At 35.3% G+C, this 18104-nt stretch overlaps 2 protein-coding genes across 2 annotated transcripts; both read right to left on the reverse strand.

The window, feature by feature from the left end:
* Positions 1-608: 608 nt before the first annotated feature.
* LOC112048685 (uncharacterized) lies at positions 609-1808 on the reverse strand. Its single transcript, XM_024086330.2, has 2 exons — positions 1493-1808; positions 609-846 (listed from the first exon to the last, which is right to left on the reverse strand). The coding sequence occupies exons 1-2, from the start codon at positions 1729-1731 to the stop codon at positions 618-620; spliced, it is 468 nt and encodes a 155-aa protein (XP_023942098.2). The 5' UTR covers positions 1732-1808; the 3' UTR covers positions 609-617.
* Positions 1809-6338: 4530 nt separating this feature from the next.
* On the reverse strand, positions 6339-17693 carry LOC112048681 (sorting nexin-20). The gene is made up of 4 exons (XM_024086323.2): positions 17248-17693; positions 16146-16367; positions 15526-15719; positions 6339-13043 (listed from the first exon to the last, which is right to left on the reverse strand). The coding sequence occupies exons 1-4, from the start codon at positions 17470-17472 to the stop codon at positions 12917-12919; spliced, it is 768 nt and encodes a 255-aa protein (XP_023942091.2). The 5' UTR covers positions 17473-17693; the 3' UTR covers positions 6339-12916.
* Positions 17694-18104: the final 411 nt, after the last annotated feature.

Genomic DNA, 18104 nt, shown 5'->3' on the forward strand with positions numbered 1-18104 from the left:
TTTAGTTACGAGTACGACGTAAGCAATAGTCATCACAAATCGACGTGTATTTCTCGCACTAAACGTACGTAAGTTTAAGTATAAACTACCTCGGTAGGTAGATAAAAGTTACCTAAGTCTCTGCTTCACATCTTAAAAACTTTATTTTTATCATTATCAACCCATATTCGGCTCACTGCTGAGCTCGAATCTCCTCTCAGAATGAAAGGTGTTAGGCAAATAGTCCACCTCGCCGGCCCAATGAGGATTGGCAGATTTCTCACACGCAGAGAATTATGAAAATTCTCTGGTATGCAGGTTTCCTCACGATGTTTTCCTTCAGCATTTGAGACACGTGACATTTAATTTCTAAAAACGCACACAACTGTAAAAGTTGGAGGTGCATGCCCCGGACCGTATTCGAACCCACAACCTCCGGAATCTGACGCAGAGGACATATCCACTGGGCTATCACGGTTCGTAACTTTATGTTACCAAGAACAAAAAACTTTATTTTACGAGGAACAAATAAATCTATTTCATAGACATGATATTCTGAATCTGTTTATTAATTCAGAAATCAATTGAACCGCACAAGATTAATTTAGCCACACATTTCATTTCATTTCATTTACAAACTACATTTCGGAAGTGCTTGGCTCAATGACGGGCGGGTGCTGGATGTTGGGTTTCTCTCGCTGGCGCAAGTCATCCTTCAGTAGGATCAGCGTCTCGTAGTGCTCGGCGGACGCGTCCAGCAGCTGGACGCACGCTCGGATCTCTGCGTCCTGCCGCTCGCGCTCCACGTCCAACGCTGCGTCCGTTGCTTTGCTTACTGTTAGCACGCTTTCCAACATCTCGTCCACTCTGTACAACCATCATTATCAATCGTTATCATCATCATCAAGAACCCTTATTCGTCTCACTGCTAAACACGAGTCTCTTCTTAGAATGGCTAGACTGTAGTCCACCACGCTGGCCAAATGCTGATTGACAGACTTCACACATAGAGAATTAAGAAAATTCTAAATTAGGTATGCAGGTTTCCTCACGATGTTTTTCCTTCACCGTTTGTGATACGTGATAATAAATTTCTTAAAATGCACTTAACTGAAAAGTTGGTGGTAGTTTTTTTAAAATGACTATCCGGTAGTAATCTATAATTTGATAGGCAAATCCTACATACCAGCCACTAAAGATTGTAGATTATTATTTTCACTATTATTTTATTAATCGTAACCTAACTCTGTCTGCTGCAAGAATCAAAACCTGTTTTCAGCAGAGAGAATATCCATAGGTAAGATATTATAAAGAGGAAAGATTTGATTGCTTAATTGTTTTCATTGAATAGGTTCTAAAACAACTGAACCGATTTGAAATATTCTTTCACTGATGGGAAGCTACACTATCCCCAAATGTTATAGACTATATTTTAATCCCATATTTCTGAGGAAACAGGAACCACGCGGCGTCTTATAGTGTTAAAAATAATCTTGTAATAAGGTTGACTTACTCACGCTTCCGCAGTTCCAGATAAAGACAGAACAAAAGCACCAACATCGTCACCAAAGAGGTATTGAGCTGTGACCATGAGATGCACTGGTCCACGATGTGGCATCGCGAGATACGGACCTTCGGAATCACGTCCCATATTGAAAACCCCGGGATCAACATTGTGAGGGGCAAAGCAAACACTGCTAGACCCAAAGCCATCGACACTGTATCGTATTCTTTATTGTTGATGGACGCCATACTTTTATACCAAACATTTGGAAGAACAGTAAATTGAAAAAAATATATTAAATTACTACATTACTTGCTATTTTAGAATTTAAACTATCGTGAGTGTTATTCATATTAATTGATTATGAAACACGGCTAAAACTCACGTGGCATACTCCGACGTAATATCACGTGAGTTTTAGCCGTGTTTCATAATCAATTAATTACTTGCTATATTGAAATTAAAGAATTATGATGTATTATGACATTTGAAAGTGACAACTCTCGTGAACATAGCCTAACATAGCAAAGATTTGAACGAGCAGCACAAAGGCTATCAAACTCTGCTTGTCGATGGTGGTTATAATGTTTAATGGCATAGATACCATAGATAAAAGGTTAATGAGCTTACGCTTGACCTCAGCAATTGCTGGTGGAAAGTGTGATGAGGTTGACGTTGGAGCGAGCTTGCTTAAAAAAAATGTTTGATGGATGCCAACCAATTCGGTAATAGGTAAGCCATTGCTCGCGACGTCTTGCTGATCCGTCATTGGTCTATCTCCAAGCGCTGGCACTTGATCCGAAGTTAAGCGTAAATTGTAAAGTAAGAATGATCACTACGTAAGAGACACCTCACAAAATTTACCTTGGCATTTGGTGAACAATTTAGTAATAATAATACCTTCACTTACAGATATAGACAGAGGAAATCAACCGGGACTTAGGTACATCAGTTCAGTCCGTTAGATAGTTGCGAGATAGCAAATGAGCGAGGCGCGTTGTCCCCAACATGTGCCGCGAGCCGACACTCGCAGAGCATATCAATTTCGACTAGGTACACACAATAAAATTGGACGGTCTCCGGAGAGGGCTTAAACGATTCGCCGTTTTGTCTCGGGCCCAGCTGCGTAATGACCGGAGCAGGAAAAAATTGTCAGCAAGAAAACGAGAGGGTACTCGGGGTTTTATGTGCGCGCGCCAGCTGGCGGCACCGGCGCTCCTAACGGCCTCTGCTTACCTCGCAAAACCCGCGCCAATTTTATTTATCGAAAATATAAACCGATTTGCAGAGCGTCGTAAATCCGCACGGCCGATTTATAGCTGTTACTGGCCGCGCCGCCAACTTTATTCTTGAAACTTTTCTCGGCTTAGATATTATCTATCTCGGCTTGATGACATTGCTTAGATATAAAGAGATATAGTTTATGCAAATATTTAACGCTTTTATTTGATAAATAAGATACGTACATGCAGGTTATCTACCTTCGTATTTGTACAGAGGAAAGAATGCCTCTTTAAGTACAATTCAAGTGAGTGGGCACTTGAATAAGCATGGGCGCCGCCAACATTTTAGAAGGTCACATGCATAATATGTACTAAGTATTCTATTATTTGTTAACTTTTATTTATTTTCTAGTCGGCATGGTGCAACGGGATGCAAGGAGAGGGGTGCACAAGGCAGCCTTGTGCACCCCTCTCACCTCTCTCAGCACCCATGCACGTATGCTAATGTGACGGGTTAGTAGCGACAGTGACTGTACCATTATTTTGTGGCAGAGGAAACACACCGAGCAGGTCCCAAGACTTGTGAACTTGGGAGTAGGTTTAAGGGATCCCTGTAGAATGCATCAACACTCACCTTCCCTGCCCGACATGTTCTCCATGCCCACAGTAAACGATTTATGATAAACAATAATTTCAACACAAATCATTATTGCACAAAATCACTAACGCGACTGGCAGCGTGACGGTGTCTGCGCTGCCTAACAAACAACTGAACTTAAATAATCAAATACCCTCTTATTTATACCAACTTTGATACCTCCCCTCTACAATAACATTTATATTGAATATAATTACCATCTATAATCGAGGAACTTGTAACATTGGTAATAGGTGAATAATCAATTTTTCGATAAATGTGGAAAAAGATCAGGTTTTCGACCTACCTAGCATACATTTATGGCAACTGCCCAGGATTTGCCATCTCCGTCGGTTGATCTGTCTGTACGCCACTTACCTACCTAATTCAGAAACTCTAACTAGTAGGTTACACACCATAATACCCAAGCAAGGTACCCAAGTAGGTACCTACTAGAAAGCTGTGTATAACTTGATAGGTAAGAAAGAGAAATTATTCCTTACCCGACATACCAACGCTTTTTAAATTTTAAACAAAATTTTAAACTAGGTAAAGATAAACTAGGTAGGTAGACTTAAACTAGGTAGGTAGGTACCTACTGAAGTTTTCTTTGTCAATACCCCAATTAATTGATACTTATTACCCCTAAGTATGGAAGGTAGTTACCTCTACCTACCTGCATATGCCACGATCAAAATTACCTACAAAGCAATAAACCGCGATCGAAGGGAAACATCGTTCGTAATCATTACAAGGGGCGATCATCAGCCCGAATTCATTAGCTTTATGAAGGGAAAATTGTTTTGGTGAATCCCTTAACAATTTAGTTAATATGCCGCTTTTATGACGCCGTCTCTTCGGGTTACATTATCGAAGTTACTTATAGCATAAGAGCCCGTGCTAGCATAAGTGTGTTTAAGTTAAAAGCTAAACGTGTGGCGATATGATTCAATTCACCATATACGAGTAGATAGGCAGCAGCGGCGAGGAATCTATACAACCCGATTCCTTTTAAAATTTTAGCAGACTCAAAAGTGATTAGGTAGAAAAATAAGAAAACTAATGTCAACCAAAGGTTATGATTCACAACATTTGTCAGGACAACCTAATTAACAAATCAAACTGTAACCAAAATGAGACCCTAGAATGGCAGAGAATGAGCTTGAGTGTGTGATGTGCTAAAGGCACCTTTGCCAGACATCTAACACTCCCCTTTTCAACTCAAGTCACTTCGGCTTGAACGCCACGAGCACACTGAAGTCGTCCGTACCGCAAGTCGTTGCAACGCGGCGATAACAAAAAATCTATTAAAACTAAGTGAATATATCTATACCTATTATTTATTATCGGTATCTGTCAATCTGCGAGATAGTAGAGCGATATCTGGATTTACAGGTTACCTCCCTCAAATTGTATACGCTGTGCTACTGGTAACATTTTATTCACGTTTAATAACCTCAAAATATATCATCATTATCAGCCTATTTTGGAATGTTCTACGAGAATAAATCATTGCTATAGCTATAGCAGTTTTAGGAAATTCGATAATTTCCTTTACTTACATAAGGTAGTTTTCACCACCGAAATGAAGGCAATCATGAGTCATTCTCTTTCGATGCTACTAGACTCACTTAGCCGCCAACCAAATCAGCCAAACCAGCTTCCTCGCCAGGACACTTTGAAAATGGCCTCACAAATACTGGGGCTCGGACTCGATAATAACAATTAGTTTTGCACACCAAGAACGCGGAGGATTGCCACGATACTAAATGGACCTGCCTGAGAGAAATGGAAGCCAGACAGAGCAAGGCTGTAAGGGAGAAGACACACGATGCGGAGCGGTGTCGCTGAGGCGTCCCGCATATAAAAATATCACTGCACAGGAGGTACACTTTCTGTCACAGCGCCGTACTTTATTTCTAGACAATTGAGGGTCTAAAACATTACTTCTCAAAGCGACCACGGTCCAAATTCCATAATTTGCGTACCGTGCCTATAAAATTATGATAGGAGCAAGGACTGAAGAACTCTGAGCTTTTATAAAATCAAAAGGTCTGGCCATCACTGTAGGTGTTCTGTAAACTTTCTGTACTTTCTCATGAATAAATAAATTATTATTATTATTATTATTATTATCACAGACTTTTAGACCATTACTTAATGAATGACTAATGTCATTACGTAGGTCGCTTTTTTTACCCCCGATGCAAAATAACGTTTGTATACCTACTTGGTCCTCGTTTGGATTACAAGGACTTGAATAGTTCTGGGTTGGGCTATGAAATATTGAGCCTTTCATTCACCGAAGTAATTCTCAGTTCGAAGTTAAAGTTGGCACCACCGTGCCTCAAACCACGCAGAGAGCGTCAAACAGTCGGTCCTGGTCATTATTATCACAAACCAGCTGGTAGTGACCGTTACTGAGTGACTAATTAGATAGCCGAACCGCATTGGAGCAGTGTAGTGGGTCTTAGCTCCATACACCCTTTCTCAATTTTTATGACATTGCAGAAAAGATAGATATGAAGTAGTGTGAGCCCATGCGTAGCTGGAGTGAATTTCTAGTCATTGTGTAAGTTGATTGAGAATTTGAGAACAGGGTTGTGAGAGCTACTCTATAAAATCTATGCCTGTTTGTTTAAAGGGCACAAGATAGCCTATACTAGGTCCTAGTAGGTATGTGCCCTAGGGAGTATTGCTCGCTATAGTTTACAGCTACAGATTTACAAACTACAGACCAAATTATTCCATTCATTATTATTTAGTACAGAGGGCCTAGTGGCAGTTTGATACTGTGACTATCACGTTAACATAAACGCGAATTTCTAAGGAGTTGAAACAACGCCATCTAGTGGTACTACTGGACAACTGTTTCAATTCCATATTATTATCGTTTACGTTAACGCGATAGTAACAGTATGAAAACATTGAAACTCCCACTAGGCTAGGCACAGTAGTACTTACTTTATTACGAAATAAGTAAAAAAGAACAAAATGATTTTTCATAATATATTTATTACACCTCTACAAATGTATAAAATATCAGTCACCTTAAAACTAATGATTAATAATATCATCAAAATTGATTAGCAGATAAAAAATTAAATATCATTATTTACATTAACATACAGTCAGGAAAGATAAACTGCTCCCAAACAATTAAAAAATATTTTTATTCATGGAAAAACAAAAAAGAACTATTTTACTTTTTTTTGAAAAATTTATCACCATCCATTATTCTTTTAGTGTTAATAATGTAAAGGAGTTTTGAGAAGACAATACCTTAAAAAAACTCGCGACTTTCTATAAAACATAAGATTATTATCTATGAGGAAAAGCATATATGGTGTTATTTTCCAATTGTTTAAATCAAAGAAATAAAATTATCTATATCAAAAACAATAATTGTGACATAGCCTCATAGAGCCGCAAATTTTCCTTACCCGGTGGCCAAGACTGGAACTTACTCGCGGCGATCGCTTTTTAGCTACTTCGCTTGGCAGCCGTCGTCCGGGTGATCGTGGAAGCGCTGATGGCCGGGCTTACAATATACCTACAGGGCCAAGGACCAGCGGCTGCCATCCAAGCAGGGATGGCTGCCCTGCTACGGCATATTACCAATTAAAAAGATCCCCACTGAACCCGACACTGCCCCGACGAAGGATAGCGAGAAATCGCAGTCCGGAGTCTCAAAAAAGGCCTCAACAACGGGAGGGATTAGAAAAGAATATCGTGGGAGCAAGATCCCAGTCGACATACCCGTGCAAGGAGGAATTGCCTCGTGGCCCGTACCCCCGCCACGTTCACACGGGCCGGAGAGGACCCACACGTCGTATTTAAACGACCTTTAGGGCACAAGGCCTCAGCCCTGAAAGGGGCTGAAAGAAAATGACCGGGGGAGCAAGATACCCACACCTTACTCCTTACAGCCTTGAGCCCCGTACGCGTCCCCCACCCGAATTTATCATCTGGGAGATGACCTGCATTTTGCAAAACACAGTGAAAGCGCGACAAAAGCGACCACCGGGTCTTATAAGTTTGTGGTACTATACATTTATTTATGACACTAGTCGAGCACAGCAAGTCAAAATAATTTACCTTTATTCTACAACTATACCGTTTGGGAACACCTTTTCCTAACTCTAATTTATGTCTACGTGAAGTTATACTTTGTCTTATTTATAAGCGTTTCTAATTAATTTGACTACATAGTGGGTCATTTATTAGTACAATATCATTTCAAAACGTATACACGATTAAAGCGTCAAAACTATATAAAAACCAACCACACACAATTAAGTTTACTGTCAACTTTGCAGCTTATGGACGGGCAGTTTATGAAATATCGAAATATATATTGAAGATCACGCACAACGGCCAAACACTTGGCTAAGTGCGGAAACGGCCCAGAAGAAAGATATATTTAAGATATTTTTTCACTGCCCACATTTTTAAGTGTTCTACTGGACGGTAGACTTGATCGTGTGTAACAGGCGTAATACACAAAACAAATAATGCAAAAAATAACTATTGCGTTATAATTTACTGTTGTCTTATTAATACAATTAATGTAAATAATAAAACTAAATACATTGAAAACATTCGTAGAGATATAAAACATAAAATTTAATAAAAATGATTAATTAACATTAGGTACATTCAATATCTTATTTGGATTAGGTACTTACTTATGATGCCATTTAATTTTATGTTGGGTATATCTTTATTATTTTGTCTTTAATAAACTTTTTAACATTAAATAAACAAAAATTGTGCACCTACTTACGTAGATGCCCTTAAAGTAAAAAATAAATAGTTTTCGATTTACAATTTTGGAATGCCGTTTTTCGTATATTTTTTGAGCTAAATCCATCCATCTGATAATAAAATGTTACACAGTTTTAGGTCCCATATACATATTCATATTCATAATTTAATCTAAAATAAATTATATTGCAAATAAAATTATGTTGCAGAATAAACTAAAACCTAGTAGACTAAGAGCCCACGACCCCAGACCTTCGACATTTTATAAAAGCTGAAAGCCAATTGTTGAGTTTGGACCGTGGTGGCTTTGGGAAGTAGCAGGTTTTAAGAATCCAGACCCTCAACCGGCTAAGTATAAAGTGTAATTTTTTCATGTTTTCCTCATCATAATATGAGAAATTATATTCCCAGTCGCCAGTCACTTAGCTTTGCGGCAACCCGTCGAAAAAAAAAAATTTAGGGTCTCTAGCGAAAGGTTGCCATGAAGCAGTGTCTGGCAAATTATCATTTCTCATATTATGCCAATAAAAAAAAATACTTTATACTTACGACGACTGACGGTCTGGATCTTTAAAACCTGCTACCTCCCAAGTCCACCACGGTCCAAAGTCCATAATAGGCTACCTACCGTACTTACTTATGGTAGGAGCATGAGCTGATAAACTTTCAGCTTTTATAAAATGACGAAGGTCTGGGATTCACGGGCTCTCCGTCTATAGGCACTATAAGATATGATTTTTTATAAATAACAGCCAGTGAAGACAAAAAATTTATATTAATATGAACAAACAATATTTTGATAGACATGTAAAACAAATCACTTCATTACAAAGGTACTTGTGACTTTTATCTTTGAATAATAATTCACGGCATAGACTAGATTTCAATAAAAAATGCTTATTTAAAAACAGGTTATATATAAATACATAACGATTGTATTATATATGTACATATTATAATAAATGATTATAAATTATTATTTTAAACCTTTTTACAAATAAAAACCAAGGCTGGTACGAGTATATCCATATTTTTAGTTTAATTCACAAAATTTCATAAAATTAAATACGTGAAATAAACATTTTTATGTGCATGAAATACGTTTCTATAATAAATGTATATAAATCGATTGACACTTTTTAAATATAAATGAATAGCGTAAAATAAAAATTAATAGTTAAAACTAATATTTCCACTTAATGGGTGTGAAATGTATATGAAAATAGCATGTCTATATAATTTAATTGGTGGCGTTGTATTCGCGTGCTAGAATTTTTCTCTAATTTTTTGTTCACATTTGTTGAATTTTTGCTCAGAATATGCATCCTCAAAATTTCATTCTCCAATTTTTTTTTTTACAGAAAAAATCATAAATGAGCTAGAGTTTGCACAGGCAACATAATTAGATCCGCTAGTAATTGACAAAATGAAGGTATTTTTATAAAAATTATACTGTCTTTCGACACAATTTATATACGACGCAAATTGACGATTTTAATACTAATTTTCGGCATTATTATAAATTTACAATATCATAATCATAATTTAATAATATAATTTTAGCTTTTTGCTAAAGGATCAATAGATTAAAAACATTAATTTTATTAAAATTCTAAGAGCTTTTGAATGGAGACCAGTAATATCACAATGTGTTGAATACATTTTTATGTAATACTTAAAAATTAGGCACATTATTGTATTGCAATTCTAGGCTAAATATGAAGTGAATTTATTCCTATTATTGCATAAGTCATAGACAAGAGATATTTATAGAATCACACTTGGTCTTTTACATGAATCAACAAATTAAATGTATGTAACACAGTCAACAAGAATAAACCATAAGCTTTCCTCTTGCAGACTGATTTTCATTTTTAATCAAAATCAATCTTGCAGATTATAACTTGGCAACTTCGTTCGTATACTCCGGGGGGGCGTATAGCGATGAATGAAAACCCCACGACTGATGCACGTCACTTCCCCGCACGCACGATTTCACGCCCGCGCACTCTTTCCCCCTGTCGCCCGCATATCATAGGAGTGTTATCAACGAACTTGTCAGACTATAGTTAATGTTAGATTATAATGATTACAACAGTTTCAAGAAGTACCTTTTAGAGTCGCCATTTAAAAAATATGATCAAACCAAATGTTCCTTCTATTAAAGAGAATTAAATCAAAGCAAAACATTAAAACAAATTAAATTAGCTTTTCGTTAGCTTATTCAATAACTCGGTTTTCGTGGGAAAAAGCCTTGCCTATTTATCATTAATACGTTTTACATCACGACTTTGTTGAGTTATTAAATTAATAGCATGGCATACCGTTTAAGAAAATCATTTAATGGCACACTAAATCAATTGCTTTAATTTTCTAAAAGCGACCAAGTTAGGAAATAGATCAGCAAACGAAGAATGAGTAATTTACGTAATTTTATTAAATATCATCTCTATATATAAATTGTATATAATAAAGTAATCTAAGAATAAAATTTTCGCGTGTTTCGCGATAGCTACAATATTGAAATGAAAAGTTATGAAAATCGATTGATCAATCTTAATAATACTAAATCGCTGTCATCTAAAAAAACTAGTGAGATTTTAATATGGGTTACATGACGAAACCAATATATTATCTTGAGTTTTAAGAAACTGGACTGGTATTAAAAACATTCGTAAATCCAGTTATCATGCTATAAATCTATTTCAATTGCAGTTTAAAGTCACAATTTTAAAAATAGTATGTAGATAATATAAAGGCAAGTTTTAGAGCAAAATACCTATATAAATTAATAATAACAATGTGCAATAAACATAATAAATATAAAAACGAACAAAAGCGTTCTAAAATGAAAATTACATTTCTATAGCCTGGCCAGAAAAATAGAAAACCTTGGAATGTAGCAGAAAAAAATAACTATAAAAAAAAAAATATTTTAAAAATAATAATTATAATTATAATTTATTTATTTTTTACTAACTGGCTTTACAGCTATGAGTTCTAATGTAGCTCTTTTGAGAGTATTTATTCCACTAGCATAACAAGAACAGGCGGCAAAAAATACTTGTGACGCCCTCAATCCATGTTTTTATATTTTTTGGTCAGGGTATACATTCATATAATAGATTCTTTAAAAATATCATGTTTGCAGTGTTGCCACCCCAGCGGACTTATGCTGTTATTTTTAATCTAAAATGTTAACATGTTCGCTCTGATATGTTTAATCAGTATAATGAGGTCAATTTTAGAATATTTCATTGTTACAAGATACACAAAAGTAACCCCTAACCCTCGACCATTAATAATAGGACCTGCTTCGCTAACCGTACCCCTCTGGCAAAAATCAAAAATCAATTATCTAACGCATTTATAAAAACTGTTGCTATAGAATCGATGATTCATTGTTGTAATCGTTTTCGACTTTCGACTCGATTTCGACTCTTTTGACGGGACAGCAAAAAATCGATCAAGTAATCGAATATTCTATGTGTATACTCTGTGGACAGTCTAAGCGATGTGTTTGTTAGTCTGTGTAAAAATTACGCGTGTGTATATTGCGAGCCAAATTTATAGTTGTTCAGACTTTTTTGCTGGTGAATTTGGGTGTGCAACAGGTCCATAGTCTAAATATTCAAAGCTCCTAACGTTTAAATCGAGATAACAATGATACATGCATGAGACTGCCAAAAAATTACAGCATAAGCCCACAAATAGTACCTATTGATTTATCATAAAATTCGAGCTCTTCTCAATATAGAAAGTAAAGTAAAGATTCTACTAAACTTAAAAATTATAGCTGATACACACGATTTCCAAATATATTATGTAAAAAGTTATAAATAAATTATTGTTAAAATAGTAATTATAGATTATTTATCATTGAATAGATTCTTACTAAGGTCCATAATTTTATTTAAAAGTAATAAATAATCATATAGATGCCATTTTATATGCAGCTGGCTTAGCATACACACAGCATCAATGTCAATTTGTCTATACATTGGTGTCTCTTTTGTCCCATCGCGATGAAAGAGTAAGCTATATTTTCAATTTAGCTGCTATCTATCAACAATATAACTTTCTCTCGTTATGAAATATTGAACGAATGTTAGGCGCGCCAATTACGAAAAAATTATAAATCTAAATTATTTTTACCTGACACCTTAGTACTTATATTCACACATTTTGCTTGTATATTGTCTATGAAAGTGTCTATGAATGGAAGCAATACGACTTTTTCAATGACTTTTCAGTGCTACATCATGACATATGTGCCTTATGTATAACACAAGCAGTTGTGTCAGGTATGGTTGTCTACTTTCTGAAGACCCTTCAACTTTGGATGTAGTAGTAAGTCGATATTTACAGACGGCTTTCTGTGTGCAAGCTAAACGAACATCAGCACAGCAGAAACCTATTTATAAATTATTTAGAGGGACATCGACATCCGTTTACCAAAAAAAACCATTGATAAGCACTCCCATACAATAATACTAACATAATTTATAACGCTCCTTTGAATTCACACATATAAGTTACACGGCTGTTTGTGGGTACGACTTACCAGCACAAACAAAACCGAAAAGTCTTCCTAAAGTAGAATTTTGATAATAATAATTCAGACATATCTTCATGCAAAATATAATATCATCATGTAAGATTTTTGTCCAGTTTTCCGTCATAATTAGCACGAAGAAAGCCTTTTAAGTGTTAATAATTGCAAAAATATGTCCACTACTTCTCTGCCTTGTTTAACACTTGCCTGGTTTAGTCATTAAAGCATGTCTCCTCAAACAGAGTATAATATTAAATATTCGTATCCAACTCGTCCACAGCTTCCATGAGACTGGGCACTGAGTCTACCTTCATTCCTCTTTTGCGTAGAGAGTTCAATTCTTCAACTAATCTTGATTTGTCGCGACCCAATGTTTCCCTGGAATAATTAAAGAAATACTAATTAATTTTTGTTGCTCAAAGCTGAAGTGGCAATGTGCGAGGCACATAGCTCGAAAAGCCGATGGACGTTGGGGTCCCAAGGTCACAATTTTGGTCGACCCCCCACAAAATGGACCGACAACACAAAGTGCGTGTCAGAAAAAACGAGTTGACATCAGAAGCGGATTTGAAGAACAAAAGACGATTATTGAATGGGAAACTATCAAGTCTAATAATTCCCACTAAGAATGTTACCAATAAACCTTTGAGTGGCAGAGTGATGTCCCGGACTTGTGTCCGTTGTATGTTAGGTTTAAGACTAGTTAACATTCCCCTTCTCCACTCAAGTCATTCTCTCCGCCTATCCTAAAATAATCAATGAAGGATTCAAAAAAGGTGTGGACGGATCGAATGTCACGACAAGAATGAGCTTGACCGCCCGAAAGGTCTCCCACTACTCCCCACCTACTACACAGAACACTTCGTATTATCTTGGCACGTGACCACGAGCCGACAGATCGAATGACTCACTCATGCTGACATGCGTTATAGAAAAATCAAAATTCATTTAGTAGGCTTAGTTTATAAGCACTTTTGAAATGTTAAGGTTGTTGATATAAAAAATTATGTCGTGTAGAAAAAAAAAGTGTGGATTTACATCCTAATGAATTCTTTTCATCTCATCATCATCATCATCCTTCTATCTTAGATTGCATCATCTATCATCAGATCATTTTCACCCTTCTATCTTAGATTGCATCTTCACTTATCATCAGGTGAGTTTGTACCTAATTAAATTATATAAATAATTAAATTGTTAAGCTTTTAAGGTCCAAATCACACATATACTGACAAAACAAATTAGTTAAAAATATCGGACCTTTAAATATAGATAAGTTTACCAAACAAGAATATGTTGATACAGTCCCTAAAAATAACGATTTATCTATAACGATATATTTACTACTACAGCATATTATGCGAAACAATGAGTCAGTGAATGTTTCATATATGTATGTTGGGAAGTAGAATGAAATATGATAAAGTCATATGACTCCAAAAAAGCCCCGATCGCTCGAAACTCGGATCACTGAACTATAGTAGACAGAAAATGACACATCCTAATAAAAATAATGATGAATCATTTTAGTTAATCCTAAATATTGTGATGTGAATATGGATTTGTTTGTCTTGAAAATTAAGAACTTTCCATACAAATTTCAACCCCTGTTTCACACTCTCCTGATTTAATTTTCACAACAAAGTATCCCACTACTTTCTTCTTAATATGCTCAAATTGTGCCAAGTTTCATTCCAATTCATTTAGTAGTTTCCGCGTGATGCCCGGTCAACATAAAATATGGACAGATAGACTTATGGCTGCAGTATCAATTATATAGTTCCCCCCAACTAAAATTTTTAAAACATGTTCAATGTACAAAATTTGACCTGTTACAGTTTTACTTTAAGTATTGATGATAGATTGCTACTTAACAAAGCATTTCTTTTGTATAAACAATACACCAAATAGATTATAATATGTTATCTAAATCTTGTCTGGCATTTGTTACAATGTCAAACAAGATTCAGATGAAACAATGTACCTTTAATCTTATTACATTGTCAACAAATGATAATCATCAATCAGTAGCTGCAATTCCGACGATAAATAGATAACAAATATCTTTTCATCATCATAAATTGCGTCATTTTAATTTTTAGATGATAAAATCATTTGACATTAAAAAATAGACAACTATGATAATTATATTGATATAATCATATTTAGAAGCTAGAACTATTCAAACAGATTCAATACATTAAATTGAATTTTAAACAAAGCACTAACTGTATGACATTCATACAAGACCGTCTTTTATATTATTCTGATTCTGAAACACCAGAATTTATTTTATGAATGCAAAGGAAAGTTCCAAAAAGAAAAGGCCAAAAGTAAATACGCCCGCGTCTTCGTCCACGTGAAATTCATTTTTTCACAAATCCCGCGGGAACCATGGATTTTTCCAGGATGAAAAGTAGTCTATGTGTTAATCCAGAGTAAAATCTATTTCCATTCCAAATTTCAGCCAAATCACTTCAGTAGTAGCGGCATTAAAGTGTAACAAACATCCATACAAACTTTCGCGTTTATAATATTAAGTAGGATCTGTAATAATGTCAATAATATTTATTGACTTACCAATTGAAATTGCCACAACAAATTCCCCTCTAGATTCTCAAATAGTCTGTGAGAAAGGAGAAAAGTGTGTTTTATGTCCTGAATATCTCAAGTGGAATCTTTGAAAGTATCTGTGGTCATTTCATAGACTTTTGTCTATGGTACTCTCAAAGTAATGCCTGCTTCTACTCCTAACACAGTCTTTTCATACTAATTGGAGAGGAACAGGAACATTGGTCATATTTTATGAAATTGACAAGAGTTCTATAAAAAGCAAAAAATAAATTATACTTTTACTCACCATATAGAAATACATGTATGCAACAGAGGTATATAAATGATCAGTAGGTCCGAGTCGCTGACTGCTTCATATCGTTTTAGAGCCAACTGTGCCCACTTCTCCACAGGGCCAGCCAGTGCGCCCCCGCTAGCTCCCGCGCATGCTACTATCCTACATAAAACACTCAGCACTACCCGAGATCTGTCTGTGTAAACCTTTAAAAAGAACAAAATCAGTTTGTTAAAATTCTGTCTGTAATAGCTACTAGATTTTGGCACAGCTCTGCTTTCTATTTATGTTGATATGCAATGTATAGAGAAACAGTATTTATTTATTGATGAATATGTTTCCTTATAACCTTTTCTGTCTAGATCTGTAGCCAAATAAAGTCTACTAGCGGACGCCTGTGACTTTGTCGGCATGGAATCCAGTTTTTCATAAATCCGGGTACCATGGATTTTTCTGGGTTGAAAAGTAGCATATGTGTTGTCCAGAGTAAAATCTATTTCCATTCCAAATTTCAAATCCAAATCGCTTCAGTGGATTTTGTCCTTGCTCACTCGTAACATAATCAGATGGGACAGTCAGATACCCTGGAAAAGTCTACCACACACATTGCTAGTCATTGTATATAAACTTACCTTATTTAATAATTTGAAACTTGTCTCCAATACAGACAAAGCTTGGTCAAACTTGCCCTCATCAATAAGCCGTCTAGCTTCCTTTAATTCAGCATTCTGAAAGAATGCAATAGCTGCAGGGGCATCCCTCAGTCGTGACTCACTTGCTACTATATTCAACATTGACTCAAAAGCTGCACATCTGGTAGATATTAAATTTGGGTCAAAATTGCCGACAACTATCTGTAAAATTGTAAAATTAAATTTGTATTAAAATAAATTTGGTATATAAATGTCTTAATATACCTCAATCATATATTATATTATGCCTGTGATAAAAATAAAGCAAACCTGGCACTATCAAGTTTACTGTTCATTTGCAGTAAGCTTTGGGTTTTTGGCAATGGCAAAATATATATTGAAATATGATTATGGTTACGCACAACGGCCAATCACATGGCTAAGTGCGGAAACGGCCCAGAAGAAAGAAGAAAAGAAGAACACGATTATGGTTATGGCTTCAATATTTTTTCACTGTATTTTTTATTATTTTTTCTTAGTAAAATCTAAGAATGTGTGTAACTTGGGTGAATTTATTATATTGATATTATTTATTTTTATACAAAAAGTGTTCACACTAAATGAATGGTGTGTGTGCAGTGAGTTAGTTTATGTATTATAGGATATAAAGTGACCAGTTTTTTTTTCTTTTTTTTGTGTTTTCATTTGGAAATCTGTGTGTAAGCAATAGGCCATCAGCATGTTGGAACTATATTATTAGAAAGTCATTTACATTAATTTCTTAGTAGTCTACAAATAATACATATGTAACTTGCTTATTGTTTACTTTTTACAATACATAAGTAAATAAAGCATGCAAAGTAAAGTTTCCATTCCTTGTAATTTTATGCAAGTTAACTAATAAAATTGGATTGCATAGCAAGCAATTTGTAAGACAATCGATTTTTAATTATGTCAAGAATACTGCAACAACTTAAGTCTGCAGTGTTACATATAATTAAATTATAGTTTTGTAACTATATCATTTTCTTATATATCTAGGATGGTAGGAGCCCACCAAAGTAAGCAACAACAAGGTTTGTTTACAAAAATAATGACTCACCTTCCGCGGAAACGATACATTGTTTAAAAGAGTTGGTTGTTCCTTTTTCAGCCCATTGTATAGATCCAGGAAGTGTGTGTATCTCCTTTCTACATTAGCAGGGTCTTGATCGAATACTCGTGTCTCGGTGGAATCCTGTCTAACTTGCAGCATGTAGGCTACAAACTTTTTTTCTTTGTCGACGCCCTCCACAGTCCGAGAAGACACTATTTCGAACTTTAACATTTTATTTTATTGTCTACTCTCTTTGTATCTTAGCTGCACTGGTTTGAATATAGAATGAAATATTTACATCTAAGTCTACACGATAGTTAAAATATCACAATTTATTCCTACATAAATAATTAACACTGATTACTGTTGTGTTGACTAAATACCATCTAAAATATAAATAAAAGATTATTTGTGAAATAGTAGATCACATGACATTAACATAATGACAATGACAATTGACAAATCACAAATTACAATAATTGACAATGACAGAATGACAAACAGTGTTGCCTACTCCAAAAACTCCGAGACCCTAGAATTTTGTCAAAATTCGCTAGAAAGTCGCTAAAACTCCACGGAGCTTTTTAACCTACGAACACGATTGCAACCAATGATGTTAATACTGTTAGATGTGTTACTAGGTTATGAAAAAAGAGGAGATTTCCACATCTCAATGTTAGTTGTGGTCAATAACGCACGTTATTTAAACAAATAATACCTAAATATCGTCTAAAATGTCAAGTTCAGGAAGTGTAAGCACTATTTAAACATAAATAAATAATGGAATTAAAGACAAATGCCTGTGTGCACTCAGTTTGTAGCCTATTATTCGGATCACTTTTTGCGGTGATTTTGTATGAACG

Source organism: Bicyclus anynana, chromosome 3, assembly GCF_947172395.1.
Source record: "Bicyclus anynana chromosome 3, ilBicAnyn1.1, whole genome shotgun sequence".
In the NCBI taxonomy this organism is placed as follows: Eukaryota; Metazoa; Arthropoda; class Insecta; order Lepidoptera; family Nymphalidae; genus Bicyclus; species Bicyclus anynana.